We start from the raw sequence: 10,355 nt of genomic DNA, 5'->3' as shown, positions 1-10,355 counted from the left end.
ATTCACCCATCCACCTTCCCCTCCATCTATTCACCCATCCACCCACCCACCCATCCACCTTCCTTCCCCTCCATCTATTCACCCATCCACCCACCCACCCACCTTAGCCTCCATCTATTCACCCATCCACCCACCTACCCATCTACCTTTCCCTCTATCTATTCACCCATCCACCCACCCACCCATCTACCTTCCCCTCCATTTATTCAACCACCCATCCACCCACCCATCCACCTTCCCCTCCATCTATTCAAACATCCACCCACCGACCCGTCCACTGTTCCCGTTCCTACATTTCTCCCTCTTCTTTCCATTAATCTTTACACATCCACTTACCCCATGCATCCACCTGCCTATCCAATTATGCAGTCACCTACTCTCTCCCGCATTCATCTATAAAAGTAGCCAAATGTCTTCCCAGACAGTCAGCCAGCGCCCCATTCCCTGTTTCCACTGTCCCCACCCCCCACCCATCCAATCATCAACTGCTCCCTGGCCCTGTTTTGTGCTGCATCCTAAGTCAAATGTCACAATCTCGAGATGGATTAGGGGATGCAGAGGAGGAAGAGGAGGGGGTGAGGAGGAGAACAGAGGAGGGGAGAAGTGCCGGGAGGAGGAAGAGGAAACCACTCTCATCTCACTGAGCCTCAGAACTTGCCTGCTCAGTTCTGAGTCACTTGCCTGCTGCGTGAAGTGACCCCAGGCAGTGCCTCCCTCAGAGCCTGAGTTGTGTCTGCTGTGGGCGTTTGGCTTCCTGTTGTCCAGCCTGTCTTGGTAGTTTTCCCTTGTCTCACACGCAGCTCTTCTGCCATGTCCAGACCCACTCTGCAGCATGTCACCAACTACCAGCTTGCCATGTTCCAGGACAACCAGCATGGGCCCCCGCCCATGTTTCCTCTTCCAGGCAATGCTACGGCAGTGCTGCCCACAGTGGCATTCCAGGATGCTGATAAACTTGCCCTTTCTAAACACACCAGGAGACGTCTAGCTCCATAATCCTGGCAGGTGAAGATTTTTGTCCTCCTTTCGCCCATTAGGGAAGTGAGGCTTGGATACCCTTCAGTGTGCTCCTCAGAGGAACAGAGCTGGGAGGGCAAAGCGGGTGTTGGCCACAGCAGCACCTCATGCCCAGCACACCCAAGGCCTCCCAAGCCACTGGGGTTCCTGAGGGCAAGGGCTGTGTTTACCTGGTGTGGTTTAACTGCAGGGGTGAGGTCTTGTCCCCTCCTCTGCCCCTGCCCTGAAGGTTTGCAGCTTACCCCTGGGGGCAGAGACGATCCCAGGAGAATCTGCTTGGACAGGTGTGGTCATTTTCCCTGCTACAGTTTTTTTTTGTTGTTGTTCATCTTGTAGACACTTTTCCCTGGCCCTGATTTGCAGGTCCCTGCCTAGCAGCACTGACCACCAGCCCAGCCCTTCTTGCACGGGAAGTGGGGCAGGGGCAGGAGCGGGGAGGTCTCCATGGCCAAGGCCCAGGACAGGGCTCTGCCAGCCCCCCTAGTAGGTCAGAGGCCAACAGCCTGGCCACCTGGCCCCAAGAGCCCATGAATGGGTCTTCCCTCACCCGCCATCTGATGCCATTGGTGAGAGCAGTCAGGGAGAGGTCACCAGACTCCACGTTCCCTCCCAGCTCAGCAGTGCCTGATTCCTTGATGGGCCAGAAAGGGGCTGGATTTAGAGGGGCCATGGTGTGCAGGGTGGGGAGATGAGGGCCCTGGGGTGCGGGCCCGGGACAGGCGCAGGCCTGGGACAGGAAGAGCCCAGGGTGACGCGACCCCCGCCCGGCTGCCCACCTCGTCACAGGGGGCGATGCGGCCCACCACGTCCTTAAGGTGCCCGATAGTCGACTCCTCCTGGAAGTCCCTAGGGAAGGTCTCGGTCCACTCCGCCAACAGCTGCAGCAGTTTGGGGCCGAACTTCCGGACCCGGGCCTGCAGGTAAGCGAGGGGCACCGCGCTCGTGAGGGGCGCTGGGCGGGCACGTGAGCCTCACTGCGCGTCCTTGCGGGTGTGGCCGCCCGGGCAGGCAGGGCCTCGGGCCCTCTCTGTGGGGGTGGTGCGATCCTGCCCTGCGTCCGCGGGCAGCGGAGCGGGGGGACGCACACCTTTCTGGGCGGGGCCATCGCTTGCTGGGCCTTTCTGCAAAGTCTCCATCCCCCCGGGGGAGTCTTCGTGCCGCGGGGAAGGGGCAGTTCTCAGGAGCAGCGGACCCTGCCCCAGGGGTGGGTCCAAGTCTGTGCCGACCAATCAGAGCAGTGCATACTGTCATGCGCAGTGATTGGCTCACAGACGGCCACGTGACCTAGGATAGGCCAATGAGGAGGCTCACTGGACCGGTAGAGAAAAGGGATTGAGGTTTCCACGTGACTGGAAAGGGTGGTAGGTGACCCTGGTGCGGTGGAGGCGGCCAGGCACCGCACCCGTCAGTCTGAGGGAGGCCAGCCCAGGGAAACGGCAGCAGAGGGTGGGAGGGAGACAGGCCACGGTGCAGTGCTGTAGTTTGAGGCCCGAGCCAGCGGTCCCTGAGATAGGGCAGGTACAGGAGCCAGCTAAGTCCTTTTGGTTCAGGCGGGTCGAAGTTGGGTTTTTCGCACTAGCTGTAGAGCCCTACCGACGTGTGTGTAATAGAGGCAGCCCGCAGGGTCTGGCCAGGACTGGGGAGGGGGAGCGAATGTGCTGGCGGAAGGAAGCCCAGCAGAGGCAGCAGGCGACCCCCGCCCCCGGCCACAGATGGGTCCTACTGACCGGACTCCGGATACTCAGGCCTGGGCTTAATGTAAGCTCAAGGGCTCCCGTAGGACACTGGAAAACTACACGGAGGTTAAAGGGCCTGTTCTGCTCCTTCTAGCTCTGGGCCTCAGACAAGGTGGAAACACCCTGTAGCCACCTTGTCAGGAAAACGGGGACAATCATTGCCTCCCCGAGGGGAGTGCTGGTACACTCTGAGACCCCCGGCCTGCCCTCCACCTCACCTTGTCCAGCACCGGCTGGTCCAGCTGCTGCTGCTCGATGCACAGGTGGCAGACCCGGGCCAGCAGCTCCCGGGGCTCGATGAAGAGGCGAGAGCTCAGCAGGAAGGTGAAGATGTAGGCTTTCTGGGGGACAAACGAGAAAGAGGGCACAGGCTAAGGAGGGCACCGGGAGGAGCATGCTTCCCCGTTGACCCTGTACCCTGGCCCAAGGCCACTCCCAACCCTGTTGCCTCCCATGCCTGGTGGAGGAGAGCCCGCTCTCCTGCCCGCTGGGTAGGTCACCCACCTCGGGGTAGTAGTCGGCTGTGGGCACCAGGTGCTGGATCAGTGTTTCCAGGGAGGCTGAGGATGGAGCTCCATCCAGGAGGGGCTGCCCGGCCTGTTCGCCATCTGTGGGCTCGGTGGTGGGTGGGCTGAGGCTGCCTGGGGTGACCATATTGGAGGCACTCAGCGTCTGTGGCATGCCTGCCTGCAATGGCAAGGAGCAGTAGGGACCTGAGTGGGGCACACCTGAGTTGGGTGCACCTGAGTAGGGGTGCACCTGAGTTGGGGGGTGCACCTGAGTGGGAGCTACTGCTCCTGGGGCTCCTGGCTGGGTAGGCTTCCCCCACAGCCACTTTGTGCCAGCTTGAGTTCAGTGGTCACTTCCTGGGAGTGCTGCCAGGGACCCCCTTCCTAACAGCAGAGCCTCCATTCTCCTTCGTCTCACAGCCTCTCAGCTCTCCTGCAGGACCCATCTCTTTTCTACTCTGGGGTTCCCACTCAGGGGCAGGCCTCTTCTAGATTCTGCCCCCCACCAGCCCTCAACGAAGGTTGTTTTTCACAAGCCTGGATAAGCAGCCTAATCCCCTGCTTCTGGCCACAAAGATTGGTTCAGGGATTAGCCCCATCCAAACTAGGGGGGCTCAGCTGCAATCCCAGAACTTTTGTGGCACTTGGAGGCTTTCTTTCCCCCTGGAGTCCTTGAGCTGGTGGAATGTATGCCTGACACTACTGGGGCCATTGTGGCACCATGAGGGGCCAGGAAAGTGGGCACATTCCTGAGCACAGTGTCGGGGACCTCGAATCCTGCTGTGCCTGAAGCTGCTCTGTGGACTTCTCCATCACATGTGCCTGTTTAAGTTGGGGTTTTCTCAGGTATAGTCAAAACTGCTGTCCTCCTTAACCTGGCATTCCAGGCTCTTTGTGATTTGGAGTAGCTGACCTATCCATCCTCACTGCCTATCACACCCCATTGCTCTTGGCACCAGCCATGTACTTTCCTCCAAGTGCCTTCTCCAACTACAAACCACTGCACACGCTGTTCCCTCCTGCAGGAAGGTTCTCCCACCATCTTCACTCTCCCATCCCTCTAGGTGTGGCTGAAATGCCTCCTCCTCGGTGGAGGCTTCCCTGCTTCCCACCAAGGCTGCACCTGATCTCTGGTGGGCATCAGCAGATTCTTCTTGTCAGCCTTGTTGGGTGCCTGGGGTGCTGCTGTCAGCACCTGGCACAGAGAAAGGCCAGCTGCAGCCGTTACAGTGTCTTCTCTACCCAAACCTCCAGGCAGAGGCCAGAGCACATCCTCTGTGAGCCCACTCTGAGTGACGGGCCTGGCAGCAGCAGGTGTCCATGCACACGTGCAGGTAGCCCATGTTTCCTCTCAGAAGCACTTCCACTTATCCCTCTAGGCCAGTCTTCCTTGAAAGCCCAGGAGCCCTCACAGTGATGTGTCTTGGCTAAACCTGTCACTGTTTAACCAGCCCTTACATTCTTTTTTTTTTGAGACAGAGTCTCGCTCTGTCACCCAGGCTGGAGTGCAGTGGCGCCGTCTCCGCTCACTGCAAGCTCCGCCTCCTGGGTTCACACCATTCTCCTGCCTCAGCCTCCTGAGTAGCTGGGACTACAGGGGCCCGCCACCACGCCCAGCTAATTTTTTTGTATTTTTAGTAGAGACAGGGTTTCACCATGTTAGCCAGGATGGTCCCATCTCCTGACCTCGTGATCCGCCTGCCTTGGTCTCCCAAAGTGCTGAGATGACAGGTGTAAGCCACCGCGCCCGGCCGCCCCTACATTCTTGATCGTGGAATCCTGTCAGCTCACTGCAGGGTCTTCTACTGCTTAGGACTCTGAGACTCCCCTGCTCACGCTGTCCCTGCTGCCCCGATGGCAAACCCTGACCCTGGCCTGTTTCTCCTTTCCAGCACTGAGTGACCCTGCCCTGGGAGTAGAGACAGAGGGACGTGGGGGGGGGGCCCAGAGCTGACACTGGGGGTCAGAGGAGCCCCTCAGAGGGCTGTCCCGTGGGCATGTGGGTGTGGGAGGTGCTGGGACTGGGTTACAGCATGGGAAGGGCTCAGGCATTGGTGTGGACAGCAGCCCAGACAATCCTGGCCATGGTGACAGACACAGCTTATTTTCGCCTCCCTGACAATGCTGTAAGTGTTCAATTTTCAGCCAATAAAACTGTAAAATTTCACAAAATCACCTCCTGTCTGTCCCAGGGGGAGGCGGCTGTGCAGGTAGGCATGCAGGAAGCTGCACCTGCTCAGTGGGAGGGGGCTAGCTGCAGGATGGGCCAGCTGCAGGGTGCACACTGCTCTGCCTCCTGCCCAGGGCATGGCAGCTCAGCCTGATTCCACAAGACAGAAAACCTGTGAGCCTGGGAGGTCTGCTGTCTCCTGCTGGACACCTGGCACCTGTTCACCTTGCAGTGTTGGGCCTGCCCCAGATCCCAGCCCAATTTTCTTGACAAGCCAGTGGCAAGGGTGGAGGTGGCTCTGGAAGCCTCTGCAGGATGGTGGGAGGTACGACGCAGGGGCCTTTCTGAAGGAGGCCAGGAGGCTGCCACTTTAAAGAGACAGCCAGGAGGCTCCCAGGGGACCTGGGGCCTGGCCTGGAACCAGGTACTGGGCACATGGGAAGTGGGAGAAGTGTTCAGATCCAGCTCTGCTCTGGAGCCAGGGCTGGTGGTGGTTGCCAAACTATTGTGACCCCCAGGGATGCCTGGAGAGGGTCTGGGCTGCCAGCGGCCCTCTGACCTCCAATCACCCATCATGTCATCAGCTGGGTCCAGGTCTGGGAATCAATGAATGGGCTTATCCTTGTGCCGCAGGCTTTAATTTTTTCCTGCTGTTGCCAAGGGTCATCCATTCATGCGTGTATGCATGGAGTGACTCCTGGCTCTGTTCCAGGCAATGGGGACAAAGCCTGAGCTCAGGGAGCTGGCAGGGGAGGCAGAGCTATGCAGAGACTGCCCCACTAGAGGCGTGCTGTGAGGGAAACGGGGTGACCGCTCTCTATGCTCACTGTGGTGGATGTCCTAGGAGACCCCCTAAGAGAAGGTGAGGTATGGGCAGGGGCGGTGGCTCACGCCTATAATCCCAGCACTTTGGGAGGCCGAGGCGGGAGGATCATGAGGTCAGGAGATCGAGACCATCCTGGCTAACATAGTGAAACCCTGTCTCTACTAAAAATACAAAAACCTAGCCGGGTGAGGTGGCCAGCACCTGTAGTCTCAGCTACTCGGGAGGCTGAGGCAGGAGAATGGCATAAACGCGGGAGGGCGGAGCTTGCAGTGAGCAGAGATGGCACCACTGCACTCCAGCCTGGGCGACAGAGCAAGACTCCCTCTCATAAAAAAATAAAAAAAAAAAAAAGAGAGAAGGTGAGGTGAGGTCAGCGCTGCTGCCACTCCGGGGGGCCCCCACCCCTCCCACCCCTCCCACCTCTCCTTGCAGGCATGCTGGTGCAGACAGGCCAGGTGCCCACCTCTGGCCTCTGCATGAGGACAGCTGGGGACACCGAGGACACTGCTGCTCCTCCATCCCCCCAGGGACAGCCAGCTCCTCCTCCCTCCAGCAGGAGCTCCAGCCTGCCTGGAACGGGCTGGGTGAGGGCGGCTGCACTGAGGGATGAGGGCAGGAAGGAGTCTGCAGAGAGACATGCCAGACAGACCGATCAGCGTGTGCAGAGACTCGGCGGAGCTGGGGGCAACGTGCCGTGATCGTGGGAGCATATGCTTAGGTGTCAGGAGCCAGGCAGTGGCTCCTGGAAGGGTCGTGGGGCGTGACTGAGTTGGGGTCAGGGAGTGTGCAGAGTGATCAGAGCATCGCGTCCCTTGTGTACAAAAACAGCCATGTCATGAGGGTCCTTCGCTCCACCCACAAGTGACTGCTTTTATTAGTTTCTTGTCTTTCTATAGGTTCTTTATGCAAAGACAAGGAAATGTAAATACATGTCGCCCTTTTCTGTCTGTATTACACAAAAAGGTAGCATACTGTCCACACTCCCCCACACTGGGATTTTTCACCAACAATGCATTTTGAGGACCTTTCCATGGCAGGGCAGGGCTGCCTCATTCATTTTTATAAAAATCGCCTCACAATCTTCCATTGTTTGGATGTCCACAAATAATTTTTAAAAACCAATGAGGAAGCAGCCCAAGCATCCATCAGTGACAAATGGGTGGAGAAAATGTGGCCTCTCCACACAGTGGGACAGGAGTCAGCCTTAGAGAGGAAGGAGATCCTGAGTCTGCGGCAACATGGATGAACCTTGAGGACATCATGCTAAGTGAAATAAGCCTGATGCAGAAAGACAAACACTGACTGACTCCACTTGTGGGGGTACCTGGAGTCATCACATTCGCAGAGGCAGACAGTGGAAGGGTGAGTGCCAGGGGCTGGGCTGCGGGACACGAGAACAGAGTCTCACTCTGGGAAGATGAGAAGATTTCTGGAGAGGGATGGAGGTGACGGTTCCACCACGATACGAAGGTACTTAATGCCACTGAACTATACACTTAAAAAGGGTTAAAATGGGCCGGGCGCAGTGGCTCACGCCTGTAATCCCAGCACTTTGGGAGGCTGAGGCGGGCAGATCATGAGGTCAGGAGATCGAGACTATCCTGGCTAACATGGTGAAACCCCATCTCTACTAAAAATACAAAAAATTAGCTGGGCGCGGTGGCAAGCGCCTGTAATCCCAGCTACTTGGAAGGCTGAGGCAGGAGAATCCCTTGAACCTGGGAGGTGGAGATTGCACTGGGCTGAGATCGTACCACTGCACTCCAGCCTGGGAGACAGGGGGTTAAAATGATACATTTATGCTATGTGTATTTTATTACACTTTTTTTTTTTTTTGAGACAGAGTCTCGCTCTGTCACCCAGACTAGAGTGCAGTGGCGCCATCTCAGCTCACTGCAAACTCCACCTCCCAGGTTCAAGGGATTCTCCTGCCTCAGCCTCCCAAGTAGCTGGGATTACAGGTGCCCACCACCACGCCCGGCTAATTTTTGTATTTTTAGTAGAGATGGGGTTTTACCATGTTGGCCGGGATGGTCTCGATCTCCTGACCTCGTATCACACTTTTAAAAAAAGGCAGTGATGATGGGATAATTGTTTATTGTTACGATATCTCTCAAAAGTCTTGAAATCACTGTTAAGTCTTAAATCTCCCATCTGTGTTTTGTGCACATGGCCTGAATGATGCACGTGACAAAGGGGCTGGGAGTCTTGGCGGCTGCATAGATGGGCTCTCAGCATGAGGGGCTCAGCACGGATGGGGAACCCTCTGCCCGTGCCCTGTAGAGACAGCTTTCCATTTCTCCCTGTGTCTGCCTCATCAGGACGTGGGGCTTGGTGTGCGTGAACTAGACATATGCACGGTGTGGCTCCCGTGGGGTTCTGCTTCCTCCCCATGAAATGAATGAGACTGAATTAAATGCCCAGTGCTGGCAGGCGTGCAAGGGCAGCTCCTTATACACCACTGAGGAGAGGGGCGGTATGTGTTGTCATGGTCACTTTAATTGTACCAAGATTTGGCTCAATGTGCCAAGAGCCTTATGTTCTATAGTGCCCTTTCATCCTAATCAAAGCCTTGGAAATGTATCCTGAGAAAATAAAAGGGACAAGCTGTGGAAAGAAAGGCCCTTGCTTCAGCATTAAATCCCAGCAGCGAACACTCGCAAGCAGTGCTGATGGCGAACAAAGGGAGCGTGGACGAGGAGGTGATCACAGACCCACTGGCGGAGTGGCTGTGGCCGCTGCAGTGATGGTTCTGAACACGCAGTCATAACACAGAAAACGGTGTGGCACAAGGAAGGGAAAACAGCAGGAGAGAAAGGTGTGGATGGTGGAAGTGACATTTATATGGATGAAGACTGCAGTGGGGCACTGAGAAATGAGTCGCTGCTGTGCCCTCCCCGCACCCGGTTGTTTTATAGTCATTCATCCAAGTTGAAGTTCACTCATCAGAAGGCGGCTCTGGGAACACCTGAACTGATTCCAGGCCTGGAATGGTGAGGTTGGGGGCACCTGCCCCTGCTGTGGCAAGGGCACTGACAGGACACTGAGAGGAAATACCTGGCTCTGGCACACAGCCCCAAGTGGCCGAGGCATGAGCTTCTGCCTCAGTTTCCCTCTCCATGACTTCTGTCATGCTGCCCGGCCCCCAGCCCCTCAGGCATCTCTCTTTGTGTGTGTCTCCAGGCTCTGCACCTGGAGGTCCTGGGGCTCCTGCAGTTCAAGAGACAGCAGGCGAGGACTGTGTGGGGTCAGGTCTGCTGAGAGACAGGCAGCCATGGGACAGGACCCCATGTGTCACCCTGCAGGGGGGCACTCTGATGCCCGCCAATGCCCAGTTGGGCATCCTTCCATCTGGAGGCCTTGCTGGCAGGCTCAGGGCCCACCCTGCTCTAGGCCGCTGGCACTGGCAAAGTTTCTGGGACAGCGTGGCCCCAGCCCAGCCCCTCTCTGGGAGACGGGAAATGTGTGCGGGGACAGGGGCACGATGTGGTGCGTTAAGGAAGGCCAGCCCTGGAGATGGATGTGCATTCCCCTGCTATTCCTGTGGGTGCTAGAAGAAGGTAACAGTCACCTGCTCCCAGCCAGGTCCAGGTGAAAACATGCCCAAGGGCCCTGCTGCTCCTCCTCCGTGTGGGGCTGGCAGAAGGTGGGCCGGCTGTGCCAATGAAAAACCACAAGCTCTGCTGTGCTTCGGGAGCTGACGTGCTCGGACCTTCCCGGTGTAAAAGCCATCCAGGACTCCTGATGTATGTTTCATATAATGATTGTAAGGGTGGCAATTAATTCTATTTTCTGTTTTTTTTTTTGAGACGGAGTCTCGCTCTGTCGCCCAGGCTGGAGTGCAGTGGCTGGATCTCAGCTCACTGCAAGCTCTGCCTCCTGGGTTCACGCCATTCTCCTGCCTCAGCCTCCCGAGTAGCTGGGACTACAGGCGCCCACCACCTCGCTCGGCTAGTTTTTTGTATTTTTAGTAGAGACAGGGTTTCACTGTGTTAGCCAGGATGGTCTTGATCTCCTGACCTCGTGATCCGCCCGTCTCGGCCTCCCAAAGTGCTGGGATTACAGGCTTGAGCCACCGCGCCCGGCAATTCTATTTT

At 57.2% G+C, this 10,355-nt stretch overlaps 1 protein-coding gene across 1 annotated transcript in view; it reads right to left on the bottom strand.

Annotated features, from left to right (window-relative positions):
• The window catches only part of RASGEF1C (RasGEF domain family, member 1C), a 52,165-nt gene extending 48,730 nt beyond the window's left edge, over positions 1 to 3,435 (bottom strand). The window contains exons 1-4 of the mRNA XM_011952923.1: positions 3,258 to 3,435; positions 2,972 to 3,094; positions 1,642 to 1,931; positions 659 to 964 (exon numbers count right to left, since the gene is read on the bottom strand). Coding sequence (XP_011808313.1) covers positions 659 to 964; positions 1,642 to 1,931; positions 2,972 to 3,094; positions 3,258 to 3,434 — 896 coding nt within the window. The 5' untranslated portion in view covers position 3,435. The remainder of the gene's footprint in view (positions 1 to 658; positions 965 to 1,641; positions 1,932 to 2,971; positions 3,095 to 3,257) is intronic.
• Positions 3,436 to 10,355: the final 6,920 nt, after the last annotated feature.

The sequence above is a fragment of the Colobus angolensis genome, unplaced genomic scaffold (assembly GCF_000951035.1).
Source record: "Colobus angolensis palliatus isolate OR3802 unplaced genomic scaffold, Cang.pa_1.0 Scaffold350, whole genome shotgun sequence".
NCBI classification, from domain to species: domain Eukaryota; kingdom Metazoa; phylum Chordata; class Mammalia; order Primates; family Cercopithecidae; genus Colobus; species Colobus angolensis.
The sequence above is the reverse complement of the archived record's forward strand: the minus strand, read 5'-3'. Positions and strand labels throughout refer to the sequence as shown.